The sequence below is a fragment of the Peromyscus maniculatus genome, chromosome 12, assembly GCF_049852395.1.
Source record: "Peromyscus maniculatus bairdii isolate BWxNUB_F1_BW_parent chromosome 12, HU_Pman_BW_mat_3.1, whole genome shotgun sequence".
NCBI lineage: Eukaryota > Metazoa > Chordata > Mammalia > Rodentia > Cricetidae > Peromyscus > Peromyscus maniculatus.
In genome coordinates, this window is record NC_134863.1 from 67,887,625 (window position 1) to 67,914,500 (window position 26,876).

The 26,876-nt window shown below is 38.0% G+C and overlaps 2 protein-coding genes across 7 annotated transcripts in view; one reads left to right on the forward strand and one right to left on the reverse strand.

The window, feature by feature from the left end:
* The window catches only part of Cxadr (CXADR cell adhesion molecule), a 65,405-nt gene extending 42,571 nt beyond the window's left edge, over window positions 1-22,834 (forward strand). The window contains exon 8 of one of the 2 annotated variants that reach the window (XM_042259497.2): window positions 16,151-22,834. In XM_042259497.2, coding sequence (XP_042115431.1) covers window positions 16,151-16,153 — 3 coding nt within the window. In that variant the 3' untranslated portion in view covers window positions 16,154-22,834. The remainder of the gene's footprint in view (window positions 1-16,150) is intronic. The other variant, XM_006983592.4, reaches the window with a different exon arrangement.
* Window positions 1-26,876, reverse strand: part of Btg3 (BTG anti-proliferation factor 3) — a 47,859-nt gene that overhangs the window by 8,207 nt on the left and 12,776 nt on the right. For 3 of the 5 annotated variants that reach the window (XM_076549127.1, XM_076549126.1, XM_076549125.1), the window contains 3 exons: window positions 26,209-26,416; window positions 23,362-23,585; window positions 20,352-20,422 (listed from right to left, as the gene is read on the reverse strand). In XM_076549127.1, coding sequence (XP_076405242.1) covers window positions 20,389-20,422; window positions 23,362-23,585; window positions 26,209-26,416 — 466 coding nt within the window. In that variant the 3' untranslated portion in view covers window positions 20,352-20,388. Of the gene's footprint in view, window positions 1-20,351; window positions 20,423-22,906; window positions 23,586-26,208; window positions 26,417-26,876 lie in introns of those variants that run through there. The other 2 variants (XM_076549128.1, XM_006983590.4) reach the window with 1 other exon arrangement.

A 26,876-nucleotide genomic window follows, 5' to 3' on the forward strand; every position in this document is an offset into this window, starting at 1 on the left:
AGCCTCTTCCACCCTCATATCCCTTGAACAAGACTCAAGATTGCTATCATCATATATTAATCAACCATACATACATGCCACTCCAGATATGTATTTGTTTGCTAATATACAATGTTGAAGTTGAGGCTTCTGGAATCCCATAATTGTAGAAATAAACCCATGTTTTTCAGATGAATTAAAAGTGTGTATAAATACATGCTAAACACAGACATGTTTTGGTCTCGTCCTGCTGCATTAAAAGCATCTCTTATACCAGCCATTTACAAGCAAACTCTGCTCACAGATCTGGAGGCTGGGAAGCCCACACCATAGCACCAGGAGAGTCTGAGGAGGGCTTGTTTTGTTGCGTCTTCCCAAGGCGGAATGGAGCAGAGGAGCTCATTCGTGCCTTTCATAAGGACATTCGTTCCAATCAAGAGGGTGGAGCCCCACGACTGTCACTTTCCAAACTGGCACTTCCTATCACATTACCAGTGATAGTTCAATGTAAGAATTTCAGGAAAGCATCAACATTCAGATCACAGCAACAATCATCTCATGGCTTAAAGCTCTTTTTACAGGCTTGAAAGGTTGATTTCAAGAAAACAGGGCATTGAAGTTTCTGTACAGTTACATGTTGAGGAATAGTTTGGTTTATTTGCTAGGTTTTCTCAGCCTCAACACCATCAGCATTTTGGGCTAGACAGTTCCCTGTAGGCAACTGTCCCCATTATAGGATAGTAGTGGCACCTACTCAGATGTCAGAAGTACCCTGGCCTCCACCTTAGTTGTTACAGTGAAGCGTCTTTCAACATTGTCGTTGACCCTGCACCCCCTAGGGAAGAAGGCTAATCAGGTCCACTGGAGAAGCAGTGGCTTATACTAAATGTGAAATTTTCTAGTGGAGCTAACTAACATGAGGAGCATAGGATTACTGTTTGCTTCACTTAACTACAGTTTCATGGACCTTAAAGTGATGATAGTTACCTACTTCATGAGATGTCAGGTTTTAAAGAGAGTTGGCATGATGAAAATCTTTGTATTCATCTTTGATATTTGGGATGCACAGAATTTCAAAGTCCATATAAAATAAAATGTCAAGTGAAACTATGGTGCACAATTGAATGCCTTTAATATAGACCATATTTTAATCTTAATAATTCTAAAGACCATATGATATTCCTGGCTAATTGAGTAAAAGCCAAACTGACTAAACTGAATGTAAAGAAACTTATTTCTAAATTACAAAAAAGGTCTATTATCTAAGGGCATAACTGAATATAATTTCAAAATGCAATAATGACGTCAGTCAAAAGATCAGGTTGGGCCCAGAAACCAAGCTCAGGTTTAATTAATTTTGCTGGTGTTTCTGAAGAGGAAGTGAAGTTACTTCAGTGCCTTTTTAACATTGATAAGCATTTGTATAGAAAAGAAAGGTGCTGTCTTACGAGAACAGCAAAGAAATCCTCTCCTTGGTTGATTTAAAGAGCTAATGAAGACCTGAGATATAGTCTAGGTAGCATGTTAGCTAGTTTTGATATCCTATTACTTTTTGGTATAAAAATCTAGGGAGACCTGCTAAGATACCTGAAACACACTTCTTAGACTTTAATTTTCAAAATACATTATAGTACCATGTCAGTTGTCTTTCAAATCTTTAAATGACTCGTCTTCTGAAAGTAGTTATTTACAAGTGATTTCTGTGTGTACTTGTACCTGTTGATTAGGCTTCCTTCCATAGCAAACTACCACAAATGATGAGGCTTAAGACTTAAGGGCCAGTCAACATGGTGGCAGGGATGGCTCCCTCTGCAAGCTGTGAGATGGATGGTTCCAGGCATCCATCCTTGGCTTGTCCATAGGTCTTTTCTCCCTGATTCTCTTCACATTCTTTCTTCTGTAAATACCTGTCTCTGTCCATATTTGCTTTTTCATTTGTTTTTCTATTTTTTTTTTTTTTCATTTGTTTTTCAAGACAGCATTTCTTTGTATGTAGCTCTGGCTGTCCTGGAACTAGCTCTGTAGACCAGGCTGGCCTTAAAACTGAGATTCACCTGCCCCTGCCTCCTGAATGCTGAGATTATTTGCATGTATTACCATCGTCCCTTTTTATTCTGGGACATAAATCATACTGCATTTACACCTACCAAAGACCTCATCTGAAGTAACTGCTGTGTGTTTTCAACCAGCTCCCAACTCATACCTTAAGGGTTAAGTTTCCTCATAGGAATTTGGAGTGGTAGGGACATTTCAACTCATTATAGTTGCAAACTACAAAGGAGGGCCCTAAAAAACCGTCAAAATTGATCCAGAATATCTGCCTAGAGGATTTTCTGTTTACAGTGATTTTGTTTTTGTGTTTGCTTTAAGACAGGATTTCTCCTTGTAGCTCTGTCTGTCCTGGAGCTCTCCATAGACCAGGCTGGCCTTGAACTCAGAGATCTGCTTGCTTCTGCCTCCTGAGTGCACTGATAAAAGGTGTGCAACACCACCACCTGACTTTAATTTAATATAAACAAAAAGTGATACCTTCACTTGCCTCATCCTTTCTCCAGAGTCTAATATCGTTAAAAAAATATGAAATGGTAATACTGTTTAAACTTATGTGCTCATCAAGTGAAAAGTAGATGAACTGCAAATTAATTTGTCTTTATGAATCTTGCTGATAAGATAGAATGACTTTTTTTTTCGGGGAAGCAGAATTAAAAGTTTTTACGTTAAGGATAACTGGGTCTGAATAGTTTTCTTGATATTTTTTAGTACTTGAAAAGGTGGTATGCAGGAGACAGTGTGAAAATACAAGGCACACCCTCACCAGTGTTTGTTTCTATTCTGTTTGTCAAAAAGCTGCACTTTAAATTCTATTAGTTTATGAATAGGTTATTCAAAGCACCAAACGAAAAGCCTAAGTATATAATGGAATGTATGATCAGTTTGTTCCCTTCCAGGAATATTCTATACATACACAGGTCCTAATTTATGTTTTAAAGTACATCCTGTTTAATCTTTAAAAGTTAGCAGTGCCAGGATTGGTCACAAGGGAGGAAGGACTAGGTTTAAGGTTGGAGCAACTGAGTGGAAAAGTGAAGTGGGACAGAAAACCGAAGACTAACATTTGAATGTGTTGAGATACAGCTGTTACAGGGATAAAGCCCATGAAGAGTTTTTGTTTGTTTTTTAATTTAGGTAAAATGGTAACTGGTAACTGAGTTATATACTGGGACCAAAACATAAAATCAATACTATTATAGATAAAAAGTTGGCAGCATATAACCATGGCAGACTATATAGAGGGGAAAAGGTAGCAGTTACAACCTTGACTTGTCAGTGTTGGAAGTGAGGTTATGGAATTGTGCTTTGAACACGTTGAATGCAAGGCATTTACTTGAATAGGGAACTGGCAATGTTGAAACCCCTAAGTTTATCTGGAGCATGAGAATGCTGGATTGGAGACAAAAGGTTGGGATTTAAGAGCATGTGTGTGTTGGTGATCACACTTAAATGAAAATGAGGGAGCAAACAGTCCTACAGTCTAATAGGAAGCAGGGAAATGAGAGTGTGTGTGTATGTGTGAGTGTGTGTATGACCGAATCTGTATTTAGGATCCAGTGCAAACAATAGGGAAGAAAATGAAAAACAAAAGCAGACATCACACTTCTCAGAGCTGAATACACCTTTACATCAAAATGTCGAGAGAACAGATTCCCTGTAGTCTAGATGTAGGTAATTTACAACTGCCCCAATTTTCTTCATAGTAAGCCACTGCTGTATGTGTTTTGAGATGAAACAGTGTTTCTCAATTTATCTTTAGGTTCCTCAAATTGCTGCAATTTCTACCTTGAGCAGTTTTATGGAATCAGCACAAACTAGATGAAAGAATGAATTATTTTGCCCTTGAAAAGAAAATGATTAGGTGACAGATTAGGTTAGCTGTTACACACTATTCCAAGATAAATTTTGGCCACTGGCACTGTGTTCTTTTAATGTTAAGTAGGACAGTTTCCCTATCACACAGACCCAGAACTGTCAACAGTAAGAACATTTACATGAAGCATTGGGAGAAGGGAGGAATCAAACCAGTAACTGCAACTTGTAGACTGCTGTAAAGTTGAGAATCTTCTAACACGCAGCAGGATTTTAATGTGAAAAGTAGAGCAATATTTCCATTCAGAGAAACAACATTACACAAATCAAAATTCAAGTTAACCAATGAAATGAAGTCTTTCCCTGTCAATAAAAATGCTAGCATGTACTGTGTAGTAGCTAATAAGACTTCCATGTGTTTGAGTTTGACGGGCATTTCTTTTTTCTTTTCTTTTTTTTTTTTGGTGTTTTTTTTTTTGTTTTTGTTTTTCTTTTTTTTTTTTTGGTTTTTCGAGACAGGGTTTCTCTATGTAGCTTTGCGCCTTTCCTGGAACTCACTTGGTAGACCAGGCTGGCCTCGAACTCACAGAGATCCGCCTGCCTCTGCCTCCCGAGTGCTGGGACTAAAGGCGTGCGCCACCACCGCCCGGCAGCATTTCTTACAATGTTATATAGGTAAGCAATATGCCATACTTAAGTGAAAAAAAAGTTAAATAGTAATTCAAACTTTACAAAAAAAATGCCAACAGACTTTAAAATGTTAAATCTTACAAACTGTAAATGTCTACAACAGTTGCAGGAATGACATCAAACGTGAAGAGATCGTTTTGAGGTGGCAGTTTGACATTTTCTCCAACACACATTATTACTTCTGTAAACCATGCACTTCAGTACTAAAGCAACCCTTGAAGCCCATCAGTATGTTGAAGCCACCAGTGGTTTGACCCCGCAACCCCAAACACCAGGGGCCGCCTGTGTCCATGATTAATCACTAAACATTGACAAACTAGAAACACAGCTTGCTTACAGTTTGCCTAAAGACGATGGCTTATGAGCCCTTAGTACTATCTCAGTTGTCTCATGGATTCCTTTATGCTTCTTTGAGACCATGTTGAAGTACCCTGCAGTGAGTTCTGGAGCAGAAACGCAGGGCTGCTCATACCTACCTCACCTCACGGAGAATTTTTTTAACCGTGCTACAAGAGGATCCGTTAGGCCCACAAACTAGAGCTTGCTAATAGAGACAAGTTTTACTAGAGCCGCACCGTCAGCCTCCTGTCTTACCTTGGCCATACAGCAGTATAGAGTCTTCTAAGGGAGGAAAGCTCGTAGTGCGGGTGCTTGATGTGTGTACTGCCTCATCCTGTATTCATCTGGATACTGTTTTGCAAACCCAGATGGCTCTTGATTTCTTCACATTTGACTACTGAAGATTTGCAAATCTGGAAGTTGGAAGTACTGCTCCCATAATGGCCAAGCTGGGAACATGTTTGGGGAAGAAACTCTGATAAAAGTTTGGGATTTTTTTTTTTTTTTTTTTGGTTTTTCGAGACAGGGTTTCTCTGTGTAGCTTTGCGCCTTTCCTGGAACTCACTTGGTAGCCCAGGCTGGCCTCGAACTCACAGAGATCTGCCTGGCTCTGCCTCCCGAGTGCTGGGATTAAAGGCGTGCGCCACCACCGCCCGGCAAAAGTTTGGGATTTTATGGGTAGTTGTTTTTAAGCCAAATAAAGGTAAATTGAATTAAATCTGTATCAGAAATATTACTATATAATGTCCTGTTATTTCATTCATCATTGTATACATATGAAAAAGGCAAAACCCTGAAAGGTTTTGATTTCACAAGGCCTTATGAAACAAAGTATGTCTCTTGATTCTTGGTCTAGTCTTTTTCTAGAAATCTTGGCTTCTTGGCACTGAGTGAAACTGACAGGAAGTGAAGTTAGTGTGGGGCTCTCTTACACCTCTCCCAGTTTCTCTTGGCAACAGCAGCCAGGAAGGCCACCTTCCTCGCCAGTCCCTTCTGTTAATGGTTTCAAACACTGTTACCAATAGGTGTTCTAGAGTCTTATCTTGATGGTCCCAGTACTGGGTGTGCTGGACAAGAGCTAAACATTTGGAATGAATTGTTTCCATATTTTAGGAAAGTTGTGCACATAGGCTACATTAAATATGGTAATAGAAAAAAGTAAAAATCTGACTCTGAGGCTAGGGATGCATGTAATTCAAGGGCAGAATACTTGCTCAATATGCTAATACCATAATACAAAGCTTGCCTAGCATAATACTGTGGTGATAATCTAATTGTATTGAAATATTATTTTGATTTGTACTGAAATATTAATTTGATTGTATGTTAATAAATAAAGTTGTCTGGGGGTCAGAGCTATTAGAGCCATAGCAAGAGTGTGGCGGTGGTGGCACACGCCTTTAATCCCATAGATATCTGTGTGTTCAGGGTCAGAGCTATTAGAGCCATAGCAAGAGTGTGGCGGTGGTGGCACACGCCTTTAATCCCATAGATATCTGTGTGCTCAGGGTCAGAGCTATTAGAGCCATAGCAAGAGTGTGGCGGTGGTGGCATACGCCTTTAATCCCATAAGATCTCTGTGCGTTCAGGGATACAGCCAGCATTGGAGACATATGCCTTTAAGACCTAGGGGGCTGTACATTCAGACAGTGACGAGGCAGTCATGTGTTTGGGTTTACAACCAATGAGAAGGCAGAACAACATACTTTAAAAATACGAACCGACAGGAGGTAGGTCTCTTTTCGCGAAGCTGGGACAGCAGGAGGAAGGGTGAGATTTTAGCTCTGAGCTCTGACCTCTCGGCTTTCTCTTTTACATTGTTTCTGTGTTTCTTATTTAATAAGACGGTTGGTTACATCTACATCTGGCGCCCAACGTGACAAGAATCCATTAAAAACTGCTTGGCTTGGCGGCAGGTCCGCTTTCCCGCAAGGGCGGCAGCAGCGGCGGCGGCAGCGGCGGCACACGGCGGCCGGCGGCGATCGGCTTCTTAGTCCGAGCTGCTGGCGTCCTAGTCCGGGTAGCAACTTCTAGCCCGGGCCTAGGTCTGTGAGCAGCTTGCCTAAAGCCGGTGCTACAAACAACTCAGACCTGCCCTGCCGAACAGGGCCCTGCCTGTAAAGCCAAAGCACGTGGTCGGAGCTTAAGGAAGCCAGACCCAAGCCTTGACTCGGCACAAGAGGGAACACGTGGCTGCATTTAAGCTTTAGCCGGCTACGCTTTCTTGTGCGTTCTCTCTTTTCTCTCTCCCTCTCTCTCTCTCTCTCTCTCTCTCTCTCTCTCTCTCTCTCTCTCTCTCTCTGGATTTACACCTGGGACACTAGGTGGCTGCTTTGAAAATCCCCTCGGATTTCTACTGTTCTACGCAGATTTGGTAAGTCATAATATATCAGATATTTTAAAGGAAACTATCTAAAAGAGAATTTTTTTTCCACATTAAAAAACAAATGGGTTTTATGTGTGCATTGGAAGAAAATTGGTTTTTGTTCGAAATTTTAGGCAGTCTGGCAATGGAACAACTATATAATATTAGTATTGGTGGAATTATGCACCTCATCACTATAATAATCCACATTTTAATATTTAAAAAGATAGTCAATTTAAGTGCCAGGATAACAGCGTTAGAAGAACTTGTTAAACCTGTAAAAATTCAGACAGAAGAAATTAACAGTGAAGTTGTTTCAAGTCGGGATCATAAGGTTGCAGAAAGAAAGCCTGTTTTCACACAGTCACCCTTAATTTATCCTGTAACCGTACAGCAGATGCCTGATCAAATGGCTACACAAAATACTTGGGCTCCAATTGAAATGTTGGATTTAAAAAGGTTTAAGGAGGCAATAGTATCTTATGGCATGCATTCCCCATATGTAAAGCAAATGTTAAACACTTGGTCAACATATAATAGGATAGTACCACAGGACTGGCGGGACCTCGCACAAGGTGTTCTGGAACCCAGCCAGAGACTTCAATTTCTGACTTGGTTTAAGGAGGAGGCTAAAAACATAGAAAAACAGTGGAGGGATAAAGGAGTACAAGTTTGCCAGGATCAGCTTATGGGCGAAGGCCAATATGCTTCAGCACAAGCACAATGTTTATATGATGTCCAAACCCTAATTTTATGTCGAACGGCAGCCTTGAATGCATGGGACAAAGTTGAGGAACCAGGAAAAAAATCTGAGTCATTTACAAAGGTGAAGCAAGGCCCAAAAGAGTCTTTTACAGATTTTTTACAAAGACTGGCTTCAGCAGTAAAGAGAACGGTCTCGGATTCAGAAGCTGGTAAGGCAATAATTGAATCTTTGGCCTTTGAGAATTCGAATGCAGCATGCAAAAGAATAATCAGGCCATTAAGGGCAAGATCTGCACCTATGGAAGATTGGATTAGAGAAACAATTAATGTTGAAGCTGATGAGCATGATGATACATGGGTAGGAGAAGTAATTTCAAAAGGTTTGAGGAGTGTTAGATGTTTTGGATGTGGAAAGCAAGGACATTTGAAAAGGGACTGTAGACAGGTCATTTCCAGAAACAATGTTTCTTCAAGGAACAATGGCAACAGAATGCCCCTTCCTTCTGGAGTATGCAGAAGGTGTGGTAAGGGAAAACACTGGACCAACGAATGTAGATCAACAAAGGACAGACAGGGTAATCCTTTGCCTCAGTCTTCGGGAAACTCCCAGAGGGGCCTCAGGCAGGCCCCCAGTGCAAATCCAGTTCAAACCTTTCCGGCAGCCATAGAGGAAATGCCTGCTCTGGAGAGCGATTAAATAACCAAATGCCTATTGGAATAAATCATGCTGGTCAGAATGATGAAACAGAGAGAATAGAAAATTCAGGAGAAAACATAAAGAAAATTTTTTGGCAAACTTCTATTAATGAACAAAGACCAAAATTAACGATAAAAATAAATGGTGTTTTGTTGTCTGGTCTGGTAGACACAGGTGCGGACGTTACCATAATTGCACCAGAATTTTGGCATCCAACTTGGCCTCTTCAGGAGGTAAACGTTCAACTGTTAGGAATTGGGACATTATCTCAGGTGAAACAGAGTGCAAGATGGCTCGAATGTATAGGTCCAGAAGGACAGAGAGGAAAATTAAAACCATATGTGGCTAACATAACTATGAACCTGTGGGGTCGAGACTTGTTGCAACAATGGAATACTCAGATTAACATCCCTCCAATCTCAGAAACAAATCATAAACTAGCACATGTTACTGAGAGAAATATTAGAAGATATTGTTCTAATGAGTGGTCACCAGCCATCCATATTATACAAGAACAGGGCACAATAACTGACGATCTTCCAAAGACACCAACAGCTCTACCTTTAAAATGGTTAACAGACAAGCCTGTATGGGTCCAGCAATGGCCTTTAACAACAGAGAAACTCCAGGCTTTAGAAGAGCTGGTAGAAGAACAGTTAAATGCTCAGCATATTGAAGAATCAACCAGCCCTTGGAATTCTCCTGTATTTGTTATTAAAAAGAAATCTGGTAAATGGAGAATGGTAACAGACCTTAGGGCAATTAACAAAGTAATTCAGCCAATGGGTTCTCTACAATCTGGGATGCCTTTGCCTACTCTGTTACCAAAAGGATGGCCTCTCATAGTTATTGATTTAAAAGACTGTTTCTTTTCAATACCCTTACAAGAAAAAGACAAAGAAAGATTTGCTTTTACAGTGCCTAATTATAATAATTCTCAACCGGTTAAAAGATTTCAATGGAGGGTCCTCCCACAGGGAATGTTGAATAGCCCAACTCTGTGCCAATATTTTGTACAACAGCCATTGGAAGTGATACGTAAAAAATTTCCTAAATCTATAATTTATCATTATATGGACGATATTTTACTAGCTGACTCAAATGCAGATACTTTAGAAATAATGTTTGAAGAAGTAAAGAAAATTTTGCCTCGCTGGGGATTACAAATTGCTCCTGAAAAGATACAAAGAGGAGATTCTATTAATTATTTAGGATATAAAATAGAGCTACAAAAAATTAGACCCCAAAAGGTGCAAATTCGGAGAGATAGACTACAGACTCTTAATGACTTTCAAAGATTATTTGGAGATATTTCTCATCTACGAACTATTGTTGGGGTAAAAAATGATGAACTGACTAATTTGTTCAAAACCTTAGAAGGTGACAAGGACTTAAATAGTCCAAGAGAATTATCACCTGAAGCTGAGAAAGAATTAGCATTGGTAGAAAAGAAAGTGCATGAAGGACACGTGAATCGTATTGATCCAAAGCTGGATTGCATTTTGGTTATCTTACCTTCTAGGCGTTCTCCTACTGGAATATTAATGCAGAGGGAAGATATTATATTGGAATGGATATTTTTACCAAATAAACCAAATAAAAAATTAAAAACTTATGTGGAAAAAATCTCTGACTTGATTTACAAAGGAAAAATGAGACTTCGTCAATTAGCAGGCATAGACCCAGCAGAAATTGTCGTACCATTAACTAAGGAGGACATTGAAAAATTATGGACAGAAAGTGAACCTTGGCAAAGAGCTTGCAGTAATTTTTTGGGAGAAATTAACAGCAAATATCCCAAAAGCAATAGAATTGATCTTATAAAGAGAGCTGAATGGATCTTGCCTCGAATTGTACGGCAAAAACCCATATCTGGAGTTCGTACATTTTATACAGATGCCAACAAAGAAGGAAAGGCAGGTTACAAATCAGAAAATTTAAGTAAAGTGGTTCAAAGTCCGTATAATTCAGTGCAAAAATCAGAATTGTATGCTATTCTGTTGGTATTAATGGATTTTTCAGAACCTCTCAACATAGTAACTGACTCTCAGTATGCTGAAAGAGTGGTGTTACATATTGAGACTGCAGAATTTATCCCTGATGCTTCAGAATTAACTTCACTATTTATTCAATTACAAGATACAATCAGGAAAAGGAATCATCCTTTATATATAACTCACATTCGATCCCATACTGGTCTGCCAGGCCCTCTAGCACAAGGCAATGAAGAGATTGATAAATTATTGATAGGAAATGTGCTGGAGGCCTCAGAATTTCATAAAAAACATCACGTTAATAGTAAAGGTTTAAAAAAGGATTTTTCCATAACCTGGCAACAAGCCAAAGAAATAATAAAGAAATGTCCTACTTGTTCCTTCTACAATCAGACGCCATTACCAGCAGGATGTAACCCAAAGGGTACTCAGAGAAATGAAATCTGGCAGATGGACGTGTTTCACTTTGCAGAATTTGGAAAATTGAAATATGTACACCACACTATCGATACTTATTCAGGATTTCAATGGGCAACTGCTTTGAGTTCTGAAAAAGCTGATTCTGTAATCACTCATTTGCTAGAAGTTATGGCCATCATGGGTATACCTGCACAAATCAAAACTGACAATGCTCCATCATATGTCTCTGTTAAAATGAAACAGTTTTTTGCTTATTACAATATAAAGCATATTACAGGCATACCACATAATCCTACAGGTCAAGCAGTTATAGAAAGATCAAACAGAACTCTAAAGGATATGCTAAATAAACAGAAATGGGTAACAAAAACCCCCAGAAATAGACTGCATAATGCTCTTCTAACTTTGAATTTTCTGAATGCCAATGAGAAAGGAACAACAGCTGCAGAGAGACATTGGATAATAGAAAAAACTACAGAATTAAATCAGCCTATATACTTTAAGGATGTGCTGACCTCAGAATGGAAACCAGGGTATGTATTACATTGGGGACGTGGTTTTGCTTTTGTTTCTACAGGAGAAGATAAGCTGTGGGTACCATCAAAATTGATAAAGGTTCGATTTGAACAAGAGAGACCTCTTAATTAGAGGAGGTGATAGTTCATCAACCAGCATGAACATCCAATTTAAACTAACTTGTATCAATAAAACATGCCTTTTCATTTCATCAGATAATAACTTGCCAAAAAGGAACATCCCCAAAATTAGTCTTGGGGAAAGGTTTTTGTTTTTGTCTTTTAGGAGAATGAAGGTTAAGGAATCTGAAGAACACTGGACAAATGAGACAACTGAAGAAAAGGGACAAATCATCTATCCCAAGAAACAGAGTGAAACGGTGTATGGGTATATATTATCTAAAAAAATTTTTATGTCTTCCTAAATGTTTGTTTCTGCTTTTCTCTAAAGATTTAACACTATTGGTCTTCTAACAGTCCCAGTTCAATTAAAATTTAAAGCTGACTTTGGAGTTGGAGAATGGCTCTCTCCTTCTTTAAAATCAAGCATGTTGTTAAAAGGAAAATGCAAACTCCCTGTATCATGCCAGAATAAGAGCCATTTCTGCTATGGTACAGGACAAAAGCAAAATTAATTAAGGGACTATTCTATTACTAATCTCAACTCTTTGATTCTATTCTGATTCTTTAAACTTTTCTCAAAGTATAAATTTTATATCAAAATTTACAAGATTAATATATATATATACATTTTAAACTTTGTTAAGATATGAATGGTCACATAGAGTACTAACTAATTCTAGAAAAAAGGCTAGCTGCATATATATGTTTTTGTGTTCGAGTCTCTTATCAGTTTTCTGCAGGAAATCATGGCCAGGCCTAACATCAACTGAAGTCTCCAGAAAGAAGATGGGGCCCCACAACAACAACAATTCCACGTGGACAATAATAATATCATTAAGCTGACAAACATCATCCACAGATCAGCTTTGAACTACAAGGTGCTCAGAGCAAATTTGAGATGACTAGCTGAGATGATCCAGTCTCAAAGACTACTTGAATAAGGACTTGAGATAAACCCTCAACTTTGGCATTATACACAGACTGGATAATGAAGGATATAGTTACCTCTCCTAGAATTTGACAATTAACCTAAAATTTTTCTTTCAGGATAAAGAAAACTTCGCCCATACCCAGCAGGAAGCAATTTTAAGAATACGACGCCCACATTCCCAAAGAGGTGGTGTGGGGCAGGTGGTTTTTTGGTCTTTTTAATGGGTTCTGGGTCTGGGATAATTTTCAGTATTTAGGGGGGTTGGTTACAAGTTATTGTCAAGGGTTAGGAAAAAGGCTAAGCAAAGGAGATTAGATTTAAGGTTCTTGTTTAAAAAAAAAAAAAAAAAAAAAAAAAAAAAAAAAAAAAAAAAAAAAAAGAAAGAAAGAAAGAAAGAAAGAAAGAAGGAAAGAAAAAAAAAAAAAGAAAGAAAAGAGAAAGACAATTACTAGTTTTAAATACTTTACATTGGATTGAATTGTTTTATATTGTACACAAATTTGAAACTGATATTGTTAGAAAATGCTATATGTATATTTCTAATTGTATTTATTCCATCCATTTAACAATGTAATGCAAATTTCTGATCCTTGAATGTTATTATTATCAACTATTAGGATATAAAGAAATGAAAGCTAGTAGTTAGACATTATCATAGAACTTGTAGTCATATTAGATATGTTTTAAAAATTGAGCAGAGATGTTTTAGACAGGTCATCTTCAAACCCTTCAGAGATCTACAGAATATGGCATTTAAAATGTTTTAATAACTTAGAAAATTTTTCTTTTTTGAGACATGTCGGCTCCTGGCAGTACCAATCTACTTTAGAGAAAATATGGGCATTGAAGAAACTGCATATGGAGTCAACTTTCATTCTGGCAAAAGTTAGCCACTGGACAACAAAGTATCCTCGAATCAACAGGACAAAATGGACAGACAGATCACGAAACAAGGGACTACTGATTCTTGCCAAAACAAGTGTGGTTATGGCTTTATCAAAAGGCATCTTCTGAGGCCAGGACAATATGGCCCCATCCCTGAAGTGGCCTTCGCATCCGGAAAAGGTACGGTGCCCTTTTCTTCGAAGGCAGCTTAACAGGCAGAGGGCCGATGGATTCTGTTGTACAATGGAACAGCAGCTGAAAGCTCATGCCTCTCAAAAGTAGACTGGCATTTAATAGAGGGATGTGGAGAAGAAGGGGATGCTGAGATGAAGCCATATATACACAGCCAAGAAGAATGGACAGCTGAATTAAAAAACTGTCAACAATTTCCAGAATTTAAAATCCTGAATCATGACAGGACACTAGTGGAATTCAGGTGTTTCTGGTACGTGGACTGCTCTCACCCAATGTGAGGTTGAACTGTTGACCTTGTGTACATCCTACTTCACAAATGAGTCTGTCAGATACACTAAGCCTATAGGCTGAAGATGATGCCCCAACACTACGGAGAAACCTCAGGTGACTACCCAGGCAGCTGGCTGTTTCTGTCAACTCAAAAAATTTTTTGGAAGTTGCTTGCATGCACTTCCTGTTTTTATTTTTGTTAGCTAATATTATTCCCTTCTTGGGTCTCTGAGGGAGTTGAAGATTAGTTAGTTATGGTTGAAGATTAGTTAGTTATAGTTGAACATTAATTAGGATAGAAAGTACATTAGATACATCTTGGAATTACCAAAATAGGATAGATAATGGAATTATTTTCTCTGATTTGTCAAATACCTGTTTAGGTATTTATTACTTGTATATATTGTATATAGTTATTGTACTTTTGTATATAGTTTTTCTTTTGTTAGTCATAACCTTTTGCTTTTTTTCTTTTTATTAAAATAGAAAAGGGGAAATGTGGTGATAATCTAATTGTATTGAAATATTATTTTGATTTGTACTGAAATATTAATTTGATTGTATGTTAATAAATAAAGTTGTCTGGGGGTCAGAGCTATTAGAGCCATAGCAAGAGTGTGGCGGTGGTGGCACACGCCTTTAATCCCATAGATATCTGTGTGTTCAGGGTCAGAGCTATTAGAGCCATAGCAAGAGTGTGGCGGTGGTGGCACACGCCTTTAATCCCATAGATATCTGTGTGCTCAGGGTCAGAGCTATTAGAGCCATAGCAAGAGTGTGGCGGTGGTGGCATACGCCTTTAATCCCATAAGATCTCTGTGCGTTCAGGGATACAGCCAGCATTGGAGACATATGCCTTTAAGACCTAGGGGGCTGTACATTCAGACAGTGACGAGGCAGTCATGTGTTTGGGTTTACAACCAATGAGAAGGCAGAACAACATACTTTAAAAATACGAACCGACAGGAGGTAGGTCTCTTTTCGCGAAGCTGGGACAGCAGGAGGAAGGGTGAGATTTTAGCTCTGAGCTCTGACCTCTCGGCTTTCTCTTTTACATTGTTTCTGTGTTTCTTATTTAATAAGACGGTTGGTTACATCTACATAATACCATGCTAGGCAAGCTTTGTATCTCTGAGCAACATCCCCCAAACGAAAGTTACATGCAGCCCCTAACTTGGATTTTCCCCCTTTCTGTATGCTGGTATATTCAGCAGAATCACACTTTGAATTTCAATGTGTTCCTGGACTGTGAAATAGGGCACCGTATTCCTGGCAATGCTGGGCAGTGGTATAGCAGGCTGTAGCTACCAGGTAGCCACAGACTGATACTGGATGATGTGCTGTGTTGCTAAGCTATGGTTGACATAGGAAATGCATTTACAGGATGTAGCAAATCCCCTGCTATGTCCGGTATGTTAACAGTAATGTCTTTCAGTATATCAAGCACTAGGATCAAAAGTGCTATGATCAAAATTATTTGCCAAAGAATTATTTTGGTTATCAAAATGTCACACTAATGTAAGAAACTTGTGTTTGTTTTTGTCTAGATTAGCTCTTTGTTGTTTTGGAGGCAAGGTCTCACTGTGTAACCTGTGCTGACCTCAAATTCTGTCTCCTGGTCTCTGAGACTAGTTAATGTGCCACTTCATCAGGCATCTCTCTGCTTCTTATGCACATACAGCAGACAGAATGAGGTTCCAGTTAACCATACAAACCTGGACTAGGTTTCATTTACTAACATTTTAGATGACAGAACTAATTTATTTTTCATGTTTCAGTCATTTTAGATAAAGCTAAAAAATTTAGAAAAAAAGTTTGAGAAAGGCCTTCATTTTGTAACTCAGGTTGGCCTGGAACCTACTATGTAGCCCAGGCTGGCTTCAAACTTGGGTCGACCCTCCTGCCTCAGCTTCCTGAGTGGTGGGTTTACAGGTATAAACCACCAGGCTGGTTAAAAAATTTAAAGGGTCCCTCCCCCACTCCCCGCTCTGCCCAAGCAGGAGCTCAAACCCAGGACCTCACACATGCTAGGCAAATCCCCCAGATGACTCTACTTTTCCTTCTGTGGAAGATGTGTCTAGTTGTTGATCTATAATATGTAAAAACAATGTTTTCAGTTTCATGAACAGCCCACATTTGACTGTTTTGCTGAACTTTACTGCTTTCTTTACAATACAGTGAAAGCTGGCAGTCAGGAGATAAATTCTGGACCTTGAAGGGAATACTATCACCACCAGCACTGTAAAGTACATACTGAGATACCTGATGTGACATTTCCAAGAGATCTGCAGCTTAACGTCGAAGGACAAAGACTCCCTCAACCAACTGAACATACATGACAGCAGTTTGAATATGAAAACTAAAACACATGTATATAGAAGGAAAAACGCCCCCCTCCATCCTCTAAAATTTCAGCAGCGGCTTTATCTGCAAAAGGGATGGAGGGGTTTCAATTTATCCTCCTTTTGTACATATATTTTATTGAATGGGTACTACTTCGATAAACATAAAAACAACAATAAAGGCATGTATATTGTACACAACTATGGAACACCTAAAATTTTCCATTCCTATAGGAAGTGTTGCTTCAGGTTATAACCACTAACTTCTCATATCAAGGGGATATTACTTGGAATCCAACTTTTAGCTTTGACACTAAAAGAGTATCTGATGCCCTCTTGTGGCCAACAACTTTTATAGGTGTTTTATTTTCATTGAAATTATCAGAATAATACATACCTCGTCTCCTATTAAAAAAAATCACATAGCATTAACAGTTTAAGACTGTGTAAACTTCCATCACTCAGCTCTTAAAAGCATGTGTCCTAGAGTTACAACGTCTGAGTTTAAAGTTCTATAATTATAGTGCCCTGGGCAGCTTAAATACTCAGTTTTCTCTTCTGTCAAGTAGGCAGTATTAGGACACACAGGTTTACCATGGAATGGAAAGTACTTACAGCACTTAATTCCCAATAGGTTAGGTAAAGCTAAATTTATATGTGTACATACACATGAACTACCGTAGCAGTAATCTTGATTACTAGGCTAGTTATATTTTTCACTTTTTTTGCTTTCCTTTTTTTTTTTTTTTTTTTTTTTTTTTTTTTTTTTTTTTGAGATAAGAGCTTACTCTTTTATCGTGTAGGCTGGCTTTAAACTAGGTCATCTAGGCTGGCCTTAAACTTGCAGTTTTCCTGCCTCAGCCACCCAAGTGCTGAGACTTCATGTATGTGCTGCTCTGGACAGCTAATAAGCGGGTACCTTTAGTCCTGCCTTCTACACTGACTTTCCACCTTCCAGATACTTCATGTAAACATACTAAGTATTAATTAATACTTGCCAGGTACCAGTGTCTTATATCTGTCATCTCACTTTATAATAAACAAATTCTAAGCCAGGCCTGGTGGCTTATGCTTATAATCCCAGCACTCGGGGTAGGTAGAGGCAAGGGAATTGGGAGTTCAAGGTCATTCTCAGTTCACACAGACCCTGTATCAAGAACCAAGGACACAAAGCCCTCTAAGGCACAGTCTATTCTCATTACTTTTTATATGTACTCTCAGCCAGCCCTCTCATAACACTGTGGACATGTCTTCTCTTCAGCAGACTGGGATCACTCTCTCACTGGCTCCATGCTGCTGCACGGCATGCATGGATTATAGTCCTTCATTACTGTACATTTCAACAGAGAATTCTGTTGAATTAAACAGAAATACTCAATTTTCTTTCTTTTTTTTTTTTTGGTCTTTTGAGACAGGGTTTCTCTGTGTAGCTTTGCACCTTTCCTGGAACTCACTTGGTAGCCCAGGCTGGCCTTGAACTCACAGAGATCCGCCTGGCTCTGCCTCCCGAGTGCTGGGATTAAAGGCATGCGCCACCACCGCCCGGCCAAAATACTCTATTTTCTACGAGTATTAGCTAAAAATGAATCCAGTGGACTTAAGTGTTTTAACAAATTGTTTTGACCTCTCCAGTTAAAGAATTATGGAATTGTGGCTTCCAGTTCAATGTTTTATGGGATTTCTGAGTGTGCCAAAGAGTGGGTCTCTGACTCTTGTACTTCCTTTCGCTCTCTCTTTCCTTCTCTTTATCTTGTCCAACTCCGTGTTAGTTTTTGTTTTATCATATTATCATATTACATTAGCCCTTAAAAATAAAATTAATTAAAAAAGCAAGCTAGTTAAAAAAACTAGAGAAATAATGCTCACCAGAAAAATCCAAAGAAATAAGCAGAGTAGAAAAATAAAATGGTCTGTACTTAGCTCTTTCTCCTTCCTCTGAATATACTGTCAAAACTGTTTTTTTTTTCAGACAATACAGACACCATTGTAGATAGGATATTTTCATGTTCTCACCTCTAATGTTTTATGCCATTATAAACTCATCTACTCTTTTTTCCCATAGCCACATAGCATTTTCCATATTACCTAGAATACATTTTTTAAATATATATATTATATATATTTATTTATTATATATTCAGTGTAATGTCTGCATGTATCCCTGCAGGACAGAAGAGGGCACCAGATCTCATTACAGATGGTTGTGAGCCACCATGTGGTTGCTGGGAATTGAACTCAGGACCTCTGGAAGAACAGCCAGTGTTGTTAACCACTGAGCCATCTCTCTAGCCCTAGAATACATGTTTTAAACTTTAGTTAATTGCTCATTGACTGTGGCTGGCTTCTTCATTACCCAAAAATACATTACACTGAACACTTTTACATAAATGATAGTCCCTCTATTTAAGTACTTTTGTAGATACATTTCTCAAAGTACAATTGCTAGGTAAAAAGATCTATAGTTCAAAACTGTAACTGCCTTACAAAAGGTTATATTTCTTTACATCTCTACTTATCCACATGTTCTCAATAACAAGGGATATTACCTTTTAAATCATATTTATTTTTTATCTGATATATCAGTCATGTTTATTTGCAGGGTACTATGGGATATTCCAATGCATGGACACATTGTACAGTGTTTACACAGTAATGGGGATATTAATCCTGACTGCCTAAATAAATCTTTCAAACGTAGTTACTAGTGAAGCTGATACACTTACTGGCCTCAGCACTACAGAAGTGCTACATGAGCCAGCTAATGTAGCAGAGATGCTTTTCATCATACATCTCACTAGTTTACATTTTATGATCTCTACTGATGTGTGTAAATCCGAATGGTGTTTTCAAGTCCTACAAAATTCTTAAGTTCATAACTTTATGAAAGTTCTTTCTGTAGCTATTCCATTTTTAGGGTAGAAACAAGATTTTTGTATAAATTGTTTTTATGCAATAAACATCAAACTACACTAATAAGAGTGACATCTGCTATAAGTTCTCATGCTTTTGATAACTATTAAATGTTTTTATTTTGGTCCTACATTGAAGATGGCCTTTTTATACACTGGGAAGTAGGTAGCAATTTCTGCAGTGTTTAGAGTGTACACATTTTACACAGGAGCATTCATGTAAATGTTTCACTAACCACAGTCTAATTCCAGAAAATATATGGGAAAAAATTGGCAAAACTAACGTTAACATTTTGTTCCAGATTAAGTTACCCAAAAACTGATAATTAAGAAAAAGGCAGAAGACTGCTCATCTTGGGCACTGCTACTATTATTTCTCTTATGTGTGATCTTTCTCCCTGGCCAGTAGTTTTCTTGTCCTTTTGGCCATACTGCTACTTAAGTTTGATTTGTAGTTCAAACAAAACTGCTGTCACGTTTTTAGTTCCCCTCCTCGGATACAACTGAACAGTTTGTAACAAGGAATTAAGACTTCGTGGTTAATATAGAAATTCTAATGTCTTGTATTAAGTTTCATTTAACATAATCTCTGCCTAAGATTTCTCTGTCAAGTCTTGGTCCAATACCTGACCTCACAAGTTCCAAGAATCCATAGACTTTATATAGGTAACAAACTGTATGTGGTGTTGAGGCACCATGGAGCACAAGCCTTAAGTCCTGTTTGTTTTTAAGTTGAGGCTTAAGTTAATTAGCTTGCTGTCATCCTGGACATCTTTCACTTCTCTGAGTCCTTATTTAACTGAAATAAAAATGGCACAAATCTTGAGATGATTATGAGGATTAAACAAATGATCACAAAGCTGACGGCTTAGAAGTCACCATAAATGCTCTATCTTAGATTAAGATTATAATGTCCACAGCTAAGTGGTGGTAGTGGTGGCAGCACATGCCTTTAATCCCAGTACTCAGGAGGTAGTCAGGCAGATCTCTGAGTTCGAGGCCTGCCTGCTCTACAGGTCAAACTCTGTGACAGCCAAGGTTACATAGAGAAAACCTGTCCCAAAAACAAAAGAAAACAAAACACCCCAAAAAAGTACTTAAGCACTTCATTAATGATATAGAACTTACCAAAGAACTTATATTTTTCACACATCCATGTCCAACTTTAACCTCTAAAATTTAGAGCTTTGCTGTTATACCTACAAATACAAAATGGGAAATTAAAACCAATTATCATTACTCATTCACAAGCAACTCATGCTTGAAACTAGTAAAGCTTTGAAGCTGAAATGATGCAGTTGCTGCCAGTCTTCCTTCAGTCCAGTCCTGGAAGGGAAACATTGACTTGGTCTTAGTTTGCACTAAGGAGTACCCATGCCTACCAGAACTTAAGAGCCAACTGCTGAGTGATCTGTTTTCAATAGTTACGGACTGGAAAAGCTTTACTGTTGAAAGCTTTACTATTACATAAACTTAAACTCTAAAGCAAGGTAGAGTAGTGAATAAAGGTCGTCTTATACAAAAAACTATCTAAAATGCAGATGAATTAACAGTCAGCTTTCCCAGGGCTGGGGAGATGGCTTAGTGGTTAACAGCACTTGCTGCTCCTGCAGACAACCCAGGTTTGATTTCTAGAACATGCACAGGGTGGTTAAGAACCATTTGTTAACTCCAGTTTCAGAGGATCTGATGCCCTCTTGTGGTTTTCCCAGGCATGGCTCACAGGCACAGACATTCTTGCAGACAAAAGACCCATTCACATAAAATATAAACAAATCAGTCTAAATATTGGCTTTCCCCAAGCATCATCTCATAGTTGCCAGAGCTAGTTAAGGATTCATGTCTATCATATTTATGTGTTCTGGGTATGCACATGCACGCACAGGTGCCACAGCATTCATGTGAAGTCAAAAGACTTGTTGGAGTTGGCTCTCTCCTACCACCATGTGGATCCTAGAGACATGTCACCTGGCTTGGTGGCAAGGGCCTTTACCCACTGAGCCATCTGGCTGACTATAGATTTATATTTTGCAGTACTGTGCAAAGAGTCAACTTGGTGAGTGATAATATTAATGCTTCTCTTCCTGAGTGGCTACTATACTTCAAATTTCCCAACAAGTGTATATACCTGCAATATAAGCAAACTAACAGAACAAATGCTGTCTTTCCTTACAGAACTATTCTAAACTTTCGAACTGCCCATAAATCTGTCATTATCTCCATAAAAGCCTCCAGTACTCACAACAGCACAATGGCCTTAGCAGTTAAGCTTATTTTTCAGTGGGGCATGGTGATACATGCCTGAAGTCCCAGCACTAGGGGAGATCATTTGAGATCAGCAATTGGGAGACAATCAGGGAAACTAACAAGGCTCCTAGTTCAAAATACACCGTTTCTTTTATTTCGCCTCCTCATTTTAAAACTAATCTTCCTTGTGATGCCAATTACCAGCAGGAAAATACTCAGGGGTAAAGTTGATATTGTGATTTAGAAATATGCTAAAATTGTTATGGCTTACAAGTCAGAACGCAGTGACATTAAAACGAGGAGTCCCTGCTGATTAAAATATGGTTCCGGATGAAGTTGCAAACACAGTAAACTGCAGTATTAAAACGACTTCCTATTTCACACCACTGGGTTTTAACTTCATTCTATTTTCTGTACTTAAATAGTAATTTAAAAAGTTGGCAACAGAGCTGGGCATGGTGGCAAACACCTTTAATCCCAACACTCAGGAAGCAGAGGCAGGCAGATATGTAGATTTCAGGCAAGCCTAGTCTACACAGTGAGTTCCAAGACAGCTAGAGCTAAGTCGGGACCGTATCTCAAAAAAACCAAAACCAACTAAATGAAATAAAGGGGCCTGACAACAGGAATGTTTGGAATAGTCAAAGCCTTTTAATCAGTTACTAGGAAGTTGTTTGTGGTCACTCTTGGTTACGTTGAATAATTTCAGAGTAAAAATTTAAAGGTCAGAGCGATGGTCAAAGTATTGCTGATCTTAGTTTTGTTAAGTTTAAATCTTTAGAATTCCCAAACTCATAGATGGTTTTTCTTTCTTTTTTTCTCTGTAGTTCAAGTACACTTACCAGACCGATGGGATTACAGTGGTATAAATACGAAGGACTACTGAAGAATCTGCAGTACCATACCTTTTTACTTTAGAACTCTAGTAAAGACTAAAGCACAACACATTCCCCCACCTTGTGTTTAGTTTTTGAGATTAGGTCTTATCTTGCCCAGGCTGGCATCAAATTTGATGTGTAGCTAAATAAGCCCTGACATCCTGCTCCTTCTGCCTCAACCTCTCAAGTTGTGGGATTACATGTGCTTGCCACCATACCTAGTTTACACAGTGGTTAAGAATGGCTACCAGAACATTTCTGCTTTCTCTAATGGTATAAGGCATATAAGTCAGATGTCCTATAATGTTATTATGGGCCAAAATCCTGGTGACAAAGGTCCCATGTATTTGACTTTGATAGTTATTTTATTATATTTATATTTTCAACTAGCTACTGCCAGTAAATATAGTTTTTTTTACATGTATATTTTGATATGTGGCCTTTGGGGAACATATGTTCAATAAAAATTGTTTTTTTAAAGAAACATTTTAGATTATTTTCTTTCCTAAGTATCTCTTCTGCCTTCTCCTTTTCTTATGTACAGAACAAAACCACACATTGTCATGCCTCAAACTACTTTTTATTTGCAACTACATGATTTCACGCAATTCTTCTAAATAATGACATAAAATAGATTTCCTGTGTATAAATAACTTACATACTCTCCATAAAGTAAATGCTCAAAGGTGCTAGAACACATCGCCCACTCCTACAGTGTTTTTGTATCCAACAGAGTCAATGCACAATATATAAATACTTAAGTCCAATAGTAAAAACTCAGGCACTTGACTAACTTTAATAAAGTTTCTCAAACTATTTCAATGTATCTAAAGTGCATATATATACTTTTTTAAGAAAGATTATTCTCAGTAACTTTTCTATAAAAATAAGTTTGATGGTTTGGTCCATCTAACTTCACTACCAGTATGAACTTTTAGTATATCTTAAGGTATATTCTTCCTTTCTTTCAACATGACATCACCACAATCAAAAGGAACTAGTGAGGTGCTAACATGTGAGGATTAATCCAGTGATTCCGGTCACAGTGCATTCCAGGAGGAGGTACCCAGGTCACTGGAATCGGACGGTAGGCTTTATTCTTCCTTCCTGGGTTGGGATAACCAAATGGCACAGGAGGTGGATAGTGAGACTGATGGCCATTCCCTCGGTACATTCCTGGCTTTTTTCTGGGCAATGGGTGCCACATAGGAAGAGGTGGGAATATCAGTTCTGAAATCTGTAGCAAAGAAAAAGCATCGAGTAAATTCAAAGGAAAAAATAATCCACGTTTTCGGTAAAGACTGTTTCAAGCTGCTGACAAAACACAAACTATCACTCATCTAGGAGTAGGACTCAGGGACATCCCTTTGGTTAGGTTTAAATATGTGAAGAAAGAAAAACCACACCTTATTAATAATAGGTCACATATTTTCTGAATGAAGAAAAACCTAAATTAAAAATCTTCAAGCGTCAAAGATGCAAACACAGAATGAATGGCAACTCCTAAGAACACAATAGGTTTTTTTTTTTTTTTCAGTAAATAAGCAAGGAGTCAGTCACTCATGGAACTTTGAGGCACAGATTTTCATGCCCCAGTCCAAGGTCTACTACAAAATAATGAAATCTTAGGGACAGAGGCCAAGTATTTCAACAACACTTTTCAGATCATTCTGCTGTAGCTTGTTTATTAGTACTTGGGCCCAAGAATCTTAGAGTATACTCTAAGTCAGGTAGGGGACATCAAGTTCACATTGCTTAAATTCTCATCAGCAGTTTTCAACTTCTTTGCTTAGAACATTACAGTGTATGAATTTCAGATTCTGATTCTAATCTGTCCCTCTAAATGTGAGATGTTCTGTAATAGTTAAAATTCTGTAGAACATCTAATTCAAATGGTACAAATGGCATGAACCAATTTTGTGCATATTTGAAAAGATTCTGTATTTGTACCTCTGTGCACATCTAAACCCCCCTGCAGTTTTTACATTTTCTTAGTAGTGCTTAGGAAGGAGTACAATGCTGACAAGTAGAGCAGAAGGAGAAATGTCAGTTTATACGCCTTATGAGACCCAGTTGCTTTCATTGTGTTTTGTGTTTCATTGAGAACAAATGCGATACAACACATTTTCATGTGCTTTCTGGCATTCATGCAATTTTTGCTCAGTATTTATTTATGATTTGAAAAATGATCTGAAAGGCAGCCACAAACAAAACAAAAGCAAAGGAGACTAACCACAGCAAAGCCTGGTGGTGAGCACCCCATGGAAGAGCATGGGACAGGGCACTGGAGGGAAGAAATTACTGTTATTTTATACTGTTGTTTGTTTTCAAGACAGGGTTTCTCTGTGTAACAGTCTTGGCTGCCCTGGATCTCACTCTGTACATGAGGCTGGCCTCGAACTCAGAGATCCTCCTGCCTCTGCCTCCCGAGTGCTGGAATTAAAGGCCTGCGCCACCACCGCCTGGCACTGTTAAATATCTTACTGTTTGTATTTGCAAGTTTTTTTTTTTTATAGTTTTAATAAATTATTTTCTAAAAACAGTTTTGCTCAATGTGGTGGCACATTCTTTAATCCTAGCACCCAGCGGGCAGAGAGGCAGATAAGTCTAGATTAGTCTGGTCTATGTAGTTGGTTCCAGCCCATTTAGAGCTAACACAGTGAAACCTTTCCCTAAAAGAAAAGTTTTGTAGAAAGGAAGCCTGTGTTAAAGTATAGACATATACTTCCAATATGTGATAATCTTTTTTATCCTTCCTTTCAATCCAAGGAAAGACAATTAAACAAGAGAGGAAGAAATTACATTTCAATCAGGAAATATTCATTATATCATATGAATTTGAAAGTTTAGTTTTTCATACTCAAAAGACTTATTAGGTAAAAGTTTTTGTATTATGCTAACACTGTTAAGTTACATCTAATTTAGACTAATAAATGAAGGTACATTTTAAAATATACTAAAAATATAAAGAAGTACATATAGAGAATAAAGCTCCTCAAAACATCTATATAAATGTCTGACTGAAAATACTTGTTTTCCTTTTGTTAAAAGACTATTGCTAGTCAAAATTCTAGAAAGTAATTAAACATTTTTTAAATATATAGATATAAAGTAAATGAATCTGTAATGTAAATGCATTTGCTATATGATGCTTCCATGGGTAGAGCAGTAAGGATGACTTTCTTTTCGTTTTTACATAAAAAACTAACCAAAATATAATTCAGTAAATAAAATTTATCTTTAATGATGGAAAAAGGGAATAAGACAATTAACCTAAATATATAAATGAAATATTAAAATATAAAAAGTTACTGGTGATTTTTTTTTAAATAAAAGGACTTTTTAATATAATCAGAAATATTTACTATGAATTCTCTTTTGGAGGACAGCATATTTCTTTTAAAAATATACTTATTTTAGTTACTGAGGAGTGGAGTACTTTTTTTTTTAAATGATTTATTTATTTATTATGTATGCAGTGTTCTGTCTGCATTACACGCCAGAAGAGGGCACCAGATCTCATTATAGATGGCTGTGAGCCACCACGTGGCTGCTGGGAATTGAACGCATGACCTCTGGAAGACCTGCCAGTGCTCTTAACCTCGGAGCCATCTCCAGCCCTAGAGGAGGGGAGTACTTTTGATAAACTGACTCAGAATGCCAATTTGCATCTCAGAGAAGCAGCTTCCTCTGTGTGTGTGTGTGTGTGTGTGTGTGTGTGTGTGTGTGTGTGTGTGTGTGTGTAAAAGGGAAGAGCTGAGATTCAGAATACTCAACAGAATCCCTGGCAAGTATAGCGTGGCTAGCTGGAGTAGCTGTAACCTGCTAATGTCCAGTAACAGGAAGTGTCCCATGGTCACCTGGTACACGGGGCTTGGTGTTGCAGTCACTGAACTCGGTTTCACTTCCACTTCCTTGCTTGTTTCTTCATCTGAAGAGGAGGATCCTGAATGATAATCAGAAGTCACCTTATCAAGAGCCCTGCTAACTTTCTTGGAAATCTCATCCTTGTTCTCATCCTCATTTTCAAAGCTGGCAACGATGAATGCATTGTTTTTCTCTCCATACCTAGGTATACATAAAAAACTTACAAATCATATAAAAAGTAAGAAACGTTTGTAAAAATAATTAAACAGGTCTGGTCATGCCACTGTTCCACAGCAATAAAGGAACCATTCCAGAACTAGACTGTGCACATTTAATATCCAAAGAACAAGTAGGTTGTAATTTTCTTATAGCTCGTCTATTGAAGTATAAATAAAAGTGGCTATATTCTTCTCTACTGACATCAAACAAAAAGTGCCTGAAACATCACAAGGGATCTATCTTTTTATTATGTTTTGTATGTATCAACGACAATTTATTACAGCAAGATTTTTTTCTAATCTATTTCTAAATGGCCACGGCCCAAAATCAACTGGAAATTTCCTATATTTACTTTGACAGGGCCTGTGGGGTTTTTGGAAGAGTGGGTAGGGAGGTGTTATTTTTTGTTTTTCGAGACAGGGTTTCTCTGTGTAACAATCCT